Below are 13,285 nucleotides of genomic sequence, written 5' to 3' on the forward strand. Positions count from 1 at the left end.
ACGCAGCAATATCACAAGCATTTAAAAGGTGATTTGTTTGGTCTCACAAGCCACCCTACAGATCCAATTTCCCCAATTTCTCCACGCAAGTCAGTGGCTGCACTAACTACTCCTGTGCTGAAGGGAGCCCTAAGCAAAGCACAGAAGGATTACTGGTCATTTGTCAATCTGCTCCCAAGCACACAAAGCACCCTACACACAGAAGAATTGTGAATGCCTTGCTTGTGTCCTTTTTGGGCATTCAATGGTAACTGACTCATCACCTGCTGTTTTTTTAAGCCCCTCTACAAGGTGCAACTGTTCTGTAGTGACCTGATGTACCTGATACACCTGATCTTTAGAATAAAACACTAGCACTTATTGATGTGATGCTGGATTTGGTATTGTTTCCTCTTCCTAAGGTGTGCCAGCTGCCCCAAACCGCCCCATTGCTCAGGAGAGAAGCTGCACCTCTGTGATCCTACGCTGGCTACCTCCAACCAGTACAGGCAATTGCACCATTTCAGGCTACACTGTGGAGTACAGAGAAGAAGGTAAGTGGTGTGAGCTGTGCTTGCTGGCTGTGAGAGTGAGAACAAGGTAAGTAAGTTTCCTTTATGACACAACAGATCCTAAAAACTTTCTTGTCACCACAGGCATGCCACTAATTGTAGCTTACAGGTCCCAAAGTCTAAGGCAGAAAGAAGCCCTTCTATCAGCCAGTCCAGCCTCTCACATATTACACGTCCTCACATACTACCTTTCTGTTTCCTCTGGTCACTTACGACAAGTAAAATGTGCTAAGCTAAAACATATCCATCACTAAGGCATCTTTTTATCATCTGCATTTTACCACCATCCTTTCTGATGGGTGCTTCCCAAAAATGCAAAACCAAATCAAGCCCCATTATTTTTTTGATCTGGATGAAGTTGCAGATCCCTACGTACTTTTCAAGCTCAGCTCTGAACTCTATTTGCTCTTAAACCCAGCCATCCTTTTCCTCTGAAAAAATAGCTAGATATTATTTTGTTTTCCCAATATGCAAAGGCATGTGCTCTTGAAAAGGACATTTGAAATGATTCGCATCCCTTTTTGCATTCTTACTGCAAAGGTGTGAGGGTCCCTGGGCAGTAAACCTTGCTTTAGGTATATAGCTTCTGTTCTTTCCCCTTCATCCTTCAAAAAATCCTACCTCATTTTAGTAAGCATGCAAACCTATTTACTCCATCATATTAATGCCTTCTCCTACTGAATATTTACCGTGACCCTCACTGTGCCATCAGTGTGACTGGCATTTTTGTAAAAGAATAAAAGCTCCTTTATTAAGAACAACCAACAAAACAAACATTGACAAAAACCCCAGCAGTGTTTTCAGTATACCTCCCACTTAAAAGGTAAAACTGACTCTTGTAAAACCAACCATGACCTTGTGAAATCTGGCAATCAGAATTTGTCCACAGGACACACAAAATAAATGGGTCATGGTAAATAACGTAGAGGTAAAAGGCCCTGAACTTACTAAAATAAGATAAAATTTTATGTATTCTTGTAGAAACCTCCATCTGTGACAGGGCTCTGTGTTCCAGGGCTCCTTTTCTGTTCTCTGACCCTGTACAGATGAGTAAGTATTGGTCCTTTGGTTGCCACAGGTTAGGCAGTGGCTGGGTTTGATAGGAGCAGAAACACATGACCAAGTCACACATTTCTTTGCTGCAATTCTGCTTATCTGAAAGCTGCCTGTGTTAAGTGTCAGAAAGCTGGTTCTCCTGCAGCTGTAGCTTCCACTGTAGTCACCACATCTTCATCTGCAAAAGTATTTGGGTTGTACTGATGCCCTACCTTAGCTTCATCTCACTTGCCCATGGTTTTGGGATTCCTTTTCAGTATTTATGCTACTGTTTCTATCATAACAGAGCTCTCATAAAACCTCCCCTTCTGTCTTATCATACTGCCCTGAGACATCACTTGTAACACACAGCCACAGCTACAGTGCTGGAGAGATCTGTTTGTCCCTGGGCTGAGCTTTTCCCACCACTATCCTGAGTCAACTGAGGGGCATTTTCTTCTTTTCTCATTTAGCCAGGCAGGAAGGTGGCAGCAACACAAAATAGCTTTTTGTGATTAATACATGGTTTAACAGTCTGCTGTAACACTGCCTCTTAAAAACCCTGTAGATTTTACCCTCCCAGGGTAGTACCTAAACTGGGCAGAGAAAGCCTCAGCCCTGAGCTCACACAGTGAGTGTTTCCCTCAGCTCCCCTTCACTCCCTCTGTCCAACAGGCTCACAGGTCTGGCAGCAGTCAGTAGCCTCAACTTTGGACACATACCTTGTCATTGAGGACCTGTCCCCAGGCTGCCAGTACCAGTTCCGAGTGAGTGCCAGCAATCCCTGGGGGATCAGCTTGCCCAGTGACCCGTCCGAGTTCGTGAGGCTCCCGGAGTACGGTGAGTGGGTGCTGCAGGAGGGACTGATGCACACCAGAATCCACCTGGGCTCTGTACGGTTTGTTTTGATGGCTCCTGATAAAAACAGGGATCCTGGACCAACTAGGGATACAAGAAAAAGCATGGGATGCACAGAGCCAACTCCCAGCCCCAGAAAGGATTTCTGTGTCTTCACCTCCATCCAGGCTCAGAGGCTGCTGCAGATTCCAAGCAGGTCCCTGTTTTCTATCCCCAGACTATTTTGTGTGTTCATCTCTGCCCAACAGGCTCCATATCCTGGCTAGTGTCTGTCCTGCCATTCCAGCAATGCCAGCAGCATCTGTAGCTTCTGCTAGGCAGCCCAGCTGGGGGCTGCAATTTCACTTGCAAAATATGCCTCCTTGAGCAATGCAGCTGGAACAGGAATGCTGTGATGGAAACAGTTCCCAGGCACTCAGTGCTGCAGGAATTTGGGGCACAGCTCACTCTCAAGTGCTGTGAGCAGAGCCCACTTTTCCCCATGTTTCAGCAGCCCTGGTGTGTAACTAGGTCTGTAACTGGCCTGGATAGCTGGTGCTGGATGGAGCAAGAGCTCGCATAGCACAGCTCTACCCCCTGTCTCTGTGGCCCTTTTCAGGCCAAAATTGCAAGGACATATTTGATTCCCCCTTATCCACACCTTCCCCTGGGGAGCTCTGGTATTTAGTGGTCCAACACACTGGAGCTCTGCCTGAACAGTATTGAAACTAGACTCGTAGTGATAATGTTTCTTGTCTTAATAATAAAGTCTCACATCACTTTCAAATATGCTGTTTATAGTCCACAGCAAACTGTCTTTATACCTTCTTGAATGTTCTTTGTTCTCTCAAAGACTCTGCTGCTGATGGTGCCACTATTTCATGGAAGGAAAACTTTGACCTTGCCTATGCAGAGCTGCATGAGATTGGGAGGTAATATTAACCCTGCTTATCACTGCAATAAAACACTCAAACAATGGCTTGAAGCTTTTTCCTTGGTGGGGAGTTTAGGTTACTTTTGTAGTTAGTTTGAAAACCGGTGCTCCTTTCCAAGAGCATTGCATATCAGATACTGATGAAAATAGTGACTAAATTCTGTTTTTCAAGATAAGTTTTAATTTGAGAATTAGAATTTGCAAATTGGCAAATGATTAGGCAGCCAAATCTCTGGCAGTTGCTATCTTCTCTATCATCTCTGATTTGAGGTCCTGTTTTGAAATCATGACCATTTACTGGTTCTGGATAAGCTTAACCTCAAAGACTGAGTTTGCCGAAACACTTGGGCATGTGACTGACTTATCTTTGCTGATTGGGAGGGTGAGTTGAACAGAGTCTAAATAGGAGCAGCACATGTTGTCAGCTCTTGGTTCTCTCCACAGATAACAGATAAGGGGTATGCAAATAATTAGCTTAATGCAATCATTTCTTCAGCTCAGATGTCAGAGACAATTCTGGGGCCGATAGGACAGGAGTCCCTCTGGTTCTGTAGAAAACAGGGATGTATTACTAAGAGCTCAAGTTCAGCACTTGGTTTCACTGGGTAGTTTTACTTTCAGGAATTGTACTATGATCTGTATGAGTTTCCTAAATGCTTTCCTGGCAGCTTTTTTTCTTAATTTCTTACTGTGTGTCTGAAAAAGCGAGACAAAATGGTACGTCAGTGATTATTTAACAAGGCTTTTCTTTTAGTTGTTTGAGGAAGTTTGGTCCCTTTAATAAAGCAGCTGGAGAAGGGAGACCCACAGCTAAAATAAAAGGAGATAGAACCTGTAAAAGTGGCAGCAAATTGAACCCAGGGGAGGTTGTTAGAGGATATCAGTATGGCTGCACAAAGCAAAATGACATCGTTTGCTCTCAGTGTTTGCTAATCCCCGAAGAATCTCTACACCCAGGGTAAGAGATGGAGGGCCTTTGTTGGAAAGGTTATGAACAACTTGTTAAATCTGATGCCTTGTGAAATATTAATGTGATGAATAAAAAAAAAAAAACCTTCAAAAATCACTCTGTTATTGTGCTAAAAACTAGGCATGATTTATTCATGAGGCCACCTCATTATTCTGTTTTCTTTATAATTTCAGGGGTCGATTCTCCATAGTAAAGAAATGTGTCCACAAAGCCACCCGGAAAGATGTTGCTGTAAAATTCATTAGTAAAAAAATGAAAAAGAAAGAGCAGGCAGCACATGAAGCAGCTTTGTTACAACACTTACAGCATCCTCAGTACATCACCATCCATGATACCTATGAGTCTCCTACTTCTTACATCTTAGTTTTGGAACTGTAAGTACATGGAGCTTGGATTCAAGTGTCAGCCCTATTAAAGGCAAGCATAAAGATCACCCTGAGTTCAGCAGGGCAAAGATTTTATTGATTGAGATGTCAAATGAAATAGCCACTTTCTGCAGTTTCCAGTGCCTTTTCTTTACAGTAAGCAAGATTAAGAGCAGCAAATAAAACTGCTTTCTACTTGGGTGAAGCCTCAGTAATTTGGGCCATTGAAAAGCATCAGACCTACTTGGTCAGTTTTGTCCACTTTTTACATTTGAGTAAAAGTGTTTCAGCTAGATCAAAGCCTTCATCATTCTAAAGCTTTTTGGTGAAAACACCTGTGCAGCAACCATGCCTGTACCATAAGAAGAAACTGCAACCAAACTCCAAAATGCTTTGTTATAACATATCCAACATAGTATATTTGGGCTATTTCATTGTTTGTTTGTACAGATAGATAAACTAGGTGGAAAACTTTTAATGGGTTTGTTTTCCCACAGAAAATATTACCAGCTGAAAATGTCAATGATTTTTTTTTCTGCATTATGTAACCAGGTCTATAAATAAATAGATTAAACCAAATAATTAAGAAGTTCTGTTTCCAAAGGGATTGTCTCTGTCTATTGAATCCATCCTTAAGCAAATGAGTTTACTTTAAGACTTTTGCTAAATTTGTCAAGGACTGGAAATAACAATTGAGGATTAATCATTCTACCACTTCCATGGCCTGCAGTATCTTGAGATATTAAATACTCATCAGATCTTGCATTTTATTTTCCTTCCTTTTTTAGGTCACAAAGTTTCCACTGCAATTTTATTTTCAGATCTTAACTGTTCCTAGAGATGCCATGTGATGTTTCATGTGCAGGGTTTGGTTTGTTTGCAGGATGGATGACGGTCGTCTCTTAGACTATCTGATGAACCACGATGAGCTTATGGAGGAAAAGGTGGCATTCTATATAAGAGACACAATGGAAGCCTTGCAGTACCTCCACAACTGCAGAGTGGCTCACTTGGACATTAAAGTAGGTGTAGACATGGTATCTGCACCACTTAATTAGTGGCTTGTCTTCATTTTTTCTGTCTTCACTCAGAGTCAGGATTGAAAACATGAAGGAGACAAATGTTCTCGTGTTCAGGCTTGGTTGTTTATTAAATCTTATCTAGAGTACAGAGAGTTCTGCAACACTTCTAGCTACCATCTAAAAGTGAGCAAAATGGAAGTATATCTAGTTAGTTACAAGGTCTTTTAAAGCTAAGCAGTCCAATAGGGAATTAACACCTATATAATTTATACTTTTGTCCCAATAACCAAAATCCTGTGACCTGCAGTCCAGCACTAACTGTCCAACCAGAAACTGCTACCTGAAATCATGAAGAAGAAAGAAGACAGAAACAACACCCAAAATTCTCCATCTTGTATCATACCTATAACTATATTCTAAAAACCCCAATTTCAAAACCCTTCACCATGTGAAATCACATACATCCATTTTAACTACACATCCGTGCCTTTAACTCCATCACTCAAATTAGGATTCCTTGTCCAAAGCCTCAGTTCAAAAGCAGTGTTCTCTACGGGGTCAGTGCCAGAAAGCACAATAAGCTCAAAAATCCCAGGTATCTGGGATCCAACAGGTAGGAACCAATGAGAATGATGCTGTTATTCTGTGCCCTGGAACAGAGAGTTCCCAGCTGTGCAGACAGGGAGGAGGTACAGCCTGTACCCCATGGAGATGATCACTAAATGGACAAGCTGTTGATCAGAGAAAGGAGTTACTGACCTGCAGTGCCAGATCTTTGCCTTCAGACCAGAAATGCACCTTTTCTCTTGATTCACTGGTTTGTTCTCAAGGGCTTTCTGGATTTAATGAACAGGAACGAGGCTGTCAGAGAGACAAGAGTGAGATGTCACTAGCACCTGTCTGAAGGAAAACTATGAATAATTCTATGGAGTATGGTTTGGGCTCACACAGTACCAACTCAGCCACCAACCTTCCAGAGCAGAGCTGGCTTGTGCCAGGCTGGCAGGGGCAAAGGAAAAGGAAAGCAGCACACTACATTGTGCTGCACAGCCTGAGCAGGGAACTGGGTGGGAAATACAAGCAGGGAAGGGTTCAGAGGAAGAACAAAAGGCAATTTGCACTGTGGAGAAGAAATTGGGGTATTCTCTAATGTCACACTCAGACTAGTACAGCTCATACCTGCTTTTGTGAGCACACATGGCAGGAGGCACTGTACTATCCTGGATTTGGCATTGTACTCCTGTCCTCCCCAGCATCCCAGTTACCTTGGATGACAGAAAATTATCCACTGAAGTTGTGATCAAGTGTTTCAAGTTTTGTGATCTGCAACATTGACTCTGGTTTCCAGGGTATCAGATAGTCTATAACGCTTTGCAGACTTAAATGGCAATTAAAAATGGGGACTGAAGGATGAATGTAACTTTCTTGTATAGTGAACAATCCAGCTTCATGGAGATTTATTCTCATGTCTCCAAGCCCCAGGCATGTCAAATGAAGTGATGCTTTCATTCTTCTGCTGCCTCTACCCCTACAAAAGAAAATTCATTTGTACAGGACCTTATATGAGAATTAGGATAAAAGGTTAAATCATCCTGGTTCTTTTCAATGCAATTGTTTTTATTTTTTGGTCTATTTATATGACCTGTCAAAAAGTAGGTATTACTTGGAGGTAAGAAACTGCCATTAATTCTCTGTTTGATCATAAAATACTTCCCAAAAACAAGGTGGGAAGCTAATTTTCTCTGACCTATTTGCAGTTTCCCCTGAATGAGGGATGCTAAATAAAGCACCTCCTGTTGTTAAGTGGGAAGCAGGAGACGCACTGGCAGTGACAGCAGACCTATCCATGGATTGTGTTATCCCAGGATCCTGCTCAAGGATGTGTTGATTTTGTCAATAGAGACTGCACAAGAGAAAAGCAAGTAGAGAGACTGGAACAGCCATGTAGTTAACTTTGAGATAGATATATATATATATATATATGTATGTATGTATGTATGTATGTATGTATGTATGCCAAGAGGCAGCAGTAAAATATGCATGGGGATAAGGGAGAGAAAAAAAGATCTAGAAAGGTGCAAGAAGTAAATTCAGAAATTGTCTCAGAGCCAACAAAGGAAGGATAATCCATGCTAAATCCCCAGAACAGTGTACAGGCAATGTTCAGTATCTCTCACTGAGACAGAGACCTTAAATACTGAGAGCTGCTAAAACAGAGAGAAAACCAACTGGGATTAAATGAAATTTTACTCTCTCTCGGAAAGCATGACTGTGTCCTGGTGTGTGTAGGGGAGCACTGGCAGCTCCATGACAGCAAGAGTAGTGGCACACACCAGTCCCTCCCAGGATAGTGGGTGCCAAATTGAACATTTACTTTATGAAGAACATTTCTGCTGCGAGTTATGCACACTTACTTAGCCAGCTGTCATCTGAACAAATGGAATCTAAATAAACTGATCAGATATATATAAATCCTATTAAAATTTAAAAATCCATCAGTGCTCTTAATCTGTAGAGATTAGTCTGGGGAAAATAAACTGTAAGTATTTGGGACAAAGTGCAAAATTCCAGTGTGTTGCCCAAGTGCAAAAGAGGATTTTGTTATTGTGACTGCAGCATTGATCTGAATTTAGAGCAAACAGCAGCTGAGCTGGTTCCTTATCAATCAGTCTCCTGATCTCTCCCTTGCACATCTGATTAAATGCAAGTTTTGACTGGCTATTAAGCCTACATGTATCCTACATATTTTATTTGCCAAAATATAGTTATGATTAAGTTTATATCATTGTCTTTTCAACAGCCAGAAAATCTGCTTATTGATTTAAGAATCCCAGTGCCTCGTGTCAAGATCATTGATTTGGAAGATGCAGTCCAGATCACAGGTCACTACCATGTCCACCACCTCCTTGGAAACCCAGAGTTCGCAGCCCCTGAAGTTATCCAAGGCCTTCCTGTCTCCCTGAGCACGGATATCTGGAGCATTGGCGTCCTCACCTACGTCATGTTAAGTGGTGTCTCTCCATTCCTGGATGAAAGTAGAGAGGAGACTTGTATCAATGTGTGCAGAGTGGATTTCAGCTTCCCGCACGAGTACTTCTCCGATGTGAGTCACGCTGCCAGGGATTTCATCAGCGTTATGCTCCAGGAAGACTTCAGGAGAAGGCCGACGGCAGCCACCTGTTTACAGCATCCGTGGCTGCAACCGCACAATGGCAGCTATTCCAAGATCCCACTGGATACCTCCCGCTTGGCATCCTTCATCGAGCGCCGCAGGCACCAGTATGACGTGCACCCGGTCCCCAGCGTCAAGAGCTTCCTGTTGAGCAGGATGAACCCGGGCACGTAGTGCCTCCATCCATGGGATCCTACGCTGCTGCTCCTGAGCCGGGAGCGTCGCCGGGAGCGCGCGGATCTGTCTGTACATATCCCATGTTCGGGTTTGCATTTCACCAACTGCGGGGTGGGAATCTCTGCAGACGTGGCAATGGGACCAAGGCAAAGGAGGTGACAGCAGCGGGGACACGTTCCCTCTCTCGGGGCATGTGGTATTGTCACATCCACCGCCAAAAAAAGAACTGCAGGAAGCAAACACCAGCTGGGAATGAGAGCCAAATTTGCAGTTGCCTTAATCTTTGTGAGGCAGCCTTATAAGAAATCCTCTTGATCTTGCTGAACTGAATTCAAAATGTACAAAAGATTAGGAGTAGGATAGTGGTGGGGGGGGGGAGGGGAGGGGAGGGGAATGAGACCAGGTTGACCTTAGCATGTACTGCACAACTGGACCAGTCAGTTTTTGCTGAAATCATTGCAAACCTGTTTCAGGTTATCAGTCAGATTTCTCATGCCCCATATGCCCAGGTCTGCCATGATTTCAGTGGGGACTTTGCCTGCATAGGATATGCAAGATCAGGCTCCAGTCCCTGCTGGATCAGCTCCCCTGGTGGCGTGGCTTAGGTACACTCATGTTGCATGGTAGTGCTCAGACCAAAATCCTCCATTAAGCCCCTCCTTGGGCTTTCTGCTGTGTTAAGTCAACGTGCAGCACCTTTCAGAGCTATGATTAAGGCAGTGAATTAATTGGAGCATACAGCTGGTTCTGATTAAGCACAATGGGACTATAGTGGGTTTTTTAAAATCATTTTATACACATTGTACAGAAATGTTTTGCAAAACCTGTGCATTGAGAAAAGGCAGAGTCCAATTTTTGCAGTATCTGTAAACTAATGACGATGGTGATGAAGACAATTTTTTCTATCACAGGTTTTCAGTATATATATATTGTATCATAGATATAAATATATATAAATATAAAGGATCCTGTTCCATTTCTAGCTTCAGAATTGCTTGGCCCAAAGTCCATCTGAGCCTTTCAGAGTGCAGTAGGAGTGGTGAGTTCATTCTTGTGCTTACAGCTTGAAAATCCTTTACAGTGTTTTAAGTATGTCATTTGTTTCATTTCCAAACATGTAAATATCTCTCAGCCACCATTAGCACCTCATAACCAAAGCATTCATGAGGATGTTTTTATGTCCAAAGCCTAACTTGTAATTAAAAAATAATATTCACAATTAAAACATTTCTCTCTTGCAAGCCAAGTTGCAACATCATCATATTGATGTTACAGTGACAAAGCCAGCCTTAGGTATAACCAACACAGGGAGTCTGCAGTGACAAATCAGCAGTTTGTAGGTTGGCCAAATCTTCATTTCCAGAAATGGGACTGGAAGGGGAAACCAGCTGGGGCTTCCCTATCCTACTGCCACACCACAAAGCTCTCTCTACAGCTTTGAGGAGTTACAGTCAAAGAGATTTTTTTTTTTCCCTGGCATGTTGGGACTTTGTCTCAGTGCTGAGTACCATTTGTGTGCCTGTAATGGGAAATGGCAGTTGTTACCAAAGGTTTTCCTAAGGAAAAGGGCTTGATCTGACCACATATGCTCATACAGACTCTCTTGTAAGGGAGAGAGTCAAACCTCGTTTACCATCTGAATAACTGCACTGTGAGCCTGCAGGAGGAAGTGCTGTCTCTGCCAGGGGGTGGTGGAGATACCCTGCAAGTACTGTTCTTCAATTCTCAGGGCTCTGACAGCCCTTTTTTGATCCACCTCCAAGCTCCCTTTCACAGCAGGGAGGAGACCTGGCCCTTCTCTTAGTGCTTGCTCTATCACTACACCAGAGCGGTCAGTATTTTGTTAGTGGAGAAGAGGCACAGCAAAAACTCTCAGTGCTCGGCACTGAGTGTGTGCAACAAAGAACAGCCCTTGAGATCAGGAAGCCACAGGCAGAAGGGTAAGCCCAAGCACCTCAGCAGAGTCAGAAGTGGTTCTGTGAGAGATCTAATACAGGAAGGGAGCATGGAAAGGTTTGAAAGAGACAAGTGTTCACAGAAGGTAAAGCTTTTTGAATCATCTAGAACCTATCTAGAGCAGCAGGTCTAGAGCAGCAGCTGATTTTTGAAGCAATCCATCAGCACCTCTTAGATAAAGACCAGACTCTCATCCTGAGCAACAATGCAAAGTATGCAATTTCTTAGCAAATGAACACAGACAGCAGCCAAGGGGAGTCTCTAATTACCACCAGCCTCAGGTATTTTCTCACTACAGGACTGTGTAATTCTTCCTATTTGTCAAAGCTGGCTCTTTGTGCTATGATTGTGCTGCCCTTAAAAAATGTTCATGGAAGTGTGGTCTGTAAAACCCACAGCTTTTATTAGGCCCATGGGTACGGTTTAAGACACAGGCTTTCTGTTTGGCATTAATACAAACAAATTCTCACGTATCACATGAAATTTGGAGTTATTTAGCATTTTGTTTTCCTACATTCTGCATTCATATTCAAACTAATACAGCAGACACTTTGGATGCACAGGGGGAAAAGCTGGACTGTTTAAGGTAATATTTAAGTCTCTCATCAAATAACAGGAAAAAACCCCAAAAGCTGAAAGAGAGAGGATATATGATTGATATTGGTGCTCAGATCCAAAAAAGACTCCTTGTTGAGAGAGCTGGAGGTGCAGAACTCTGAAGGTGTTGAATGTTCTGGGATTACTTTCTTTTGTGGTTTTGCTTTGTCCATATTCATGTTAGAACACCTTTTCTGGACAACATTCTTCTTACAGCCCATTCAGGAATACTTGAAACAGTTAGAACTTCCATATAACATTTGTGATTACCTTGCTTTGCCTGAATAACACCAAGTTGACATGCAATGCTGCCATATGATAAATGCAGAGGAAGTAGAGTAGAAAAGCCAGTCCAGGATTGTAGACTTCAGTATTTTAAAGCTTTCAAATTTTTAAAAATGTCTCTCTCTTCTCAGTGATACCAACAAATTTAGTTTAATCTTACTGCCCTGTCATTTCAAAATACTATGGATTTGGGTTTTTTTCAATAACATGTATCTTTTTATTTGTAAGTTAATGCTGAGACAAAGTCTGTGCCCTCAACTGACCCCGAGGCTGTGGCTTCAGTGGAGTTCCTTAGCATATCAGACAATTCTATTAGGCCTGTGCTACAAAGACTGTGCATACAGGCTGAATGCAGAAACACACATTATAACCTGACTATATATAATCCTATTTTAATGCCCTTGCAATGAGGGGACTGTGTCAAGTACCCTAGGATAATATAAACTTCAGAGACAGATGTAAAGGCTTCTCTGTGCACATAAAGGTCTAACAGAAAATTGACATGCACAGGGGCTCACCACCTTTTTTCGTTCTTGCTCCTTTCACAGCAGAGGTGGATTCTTACCCTAACACAGGGCTTGGGTTTATTTTCAAGCTCATTCACTCATGTCCCATCAAAAAATGGTGCTTTCCCAAGGAAACAAAATCAAATCCCATTTCACTAGGCTGACTGCACACTGCCATCAAGTGATGTGCTCTTGTTCTGGGGTCTGTATAGTGCTGAGTGTTTCCATAGCGTCAGGATGCTGAATGTTTGCTGTAACTGTAGTCTTTATTATGGAGCTAGTGAAAAACCAACATCTCTACTCAAGCCATATTTCACCTTCATGTCCAACTTCTGATGCTGGTGCTTTTACTTCTCTTTCTACCAAACTGTTCAACACTGCTCTGCCACTGAGGTCAATTTGCTGATAACTTTTGGAAAGCAAACACAATAGCAAGTGCAAAAAAAAATCAAACTTATTCACAGAGATAAGAGCAAACAGTTGGAACGTATTGATGCTTTTCAATCCTAGCAACAATCCACTGAAGGAGGAAAAAAGAAACAGTATTGCTAACAGCTCAGCATTTTCAAGGTGCAAAGTAATTCCACAGCCTTAATTATTTCAGTGTATTGCTGGTCTGCCTTAAATGTATCTTCAGTTTTATTGTGGATTTCATTTTGTATGCACACAATGTTGGTTTATAAAGGCAGGTTTGTAAATATTTCCTTTGTAAGTCTAATCACTCATGTGTACTGTTGTGAAGTGACTACTTGCTGTCCCATGTTGTTGTTACTATACTGCAGTATATATGATCATCTACAGATGTAGCTTCGACCTGTACATCTCCTGTCCTTGCATTCCCATAAATAGAGTATACTAAAGACTCCGTTTCTGGGCTT

At 42.4% G+C, this 13,285-nt stretch overlaps 1 protein-coding gene across 1 annotated transcript in view; it reads left to right on the top strand.

Annotated features, from left to right (window-relative positions):
- The window catches only part of LOC134047285 (kalirin-like), a 72,660-nt gene extending 63,290 nt beyond the window's left edge, over positions 1-9,370 (top strand). The window contains exons 23-28 of the mRNA XM_062498331.1: positions 402-533; positions 2,262-2,426; positions 3,277-3,355; positions 4,501-4,701; positions 5,576-5,714; positions 8,515-9,370. Coding sequence (XP_062354315.1) covers positions 402-533; positions 2,262-2,426; positions 3,277-3,355; positions 4,501-4,701; positions 5,576-5,714; positions 8,515-9,060 — 1,262 coding nt within the window. The 3' untranslated portion in view covers positions 9,061-9,370. The remainder of the gene's footprint in view (positions 1-401; positions 534-2,261; positions 2,427-3,276; positions 3,356-4,500; positions 4,702-5,575; positions 5,715-8,514) is intronic.
- Positions 9,371-13,285: the final 3,915 nt, after the last annotated feature.

This window comes from Cinclus cinclus, chromosome 9, assembly GCF_963662255.1.
Source record: "Cinclus cinclus chromosome 9, bCinCin1.1, whole genome shotgun sequence".
Classification (NCBI taxonomy): Eukaryota; Metazoa; Chordata; class Aves; order Passeriformes; family Cinclidae; genus Cinclus; species Cinclus cinclus.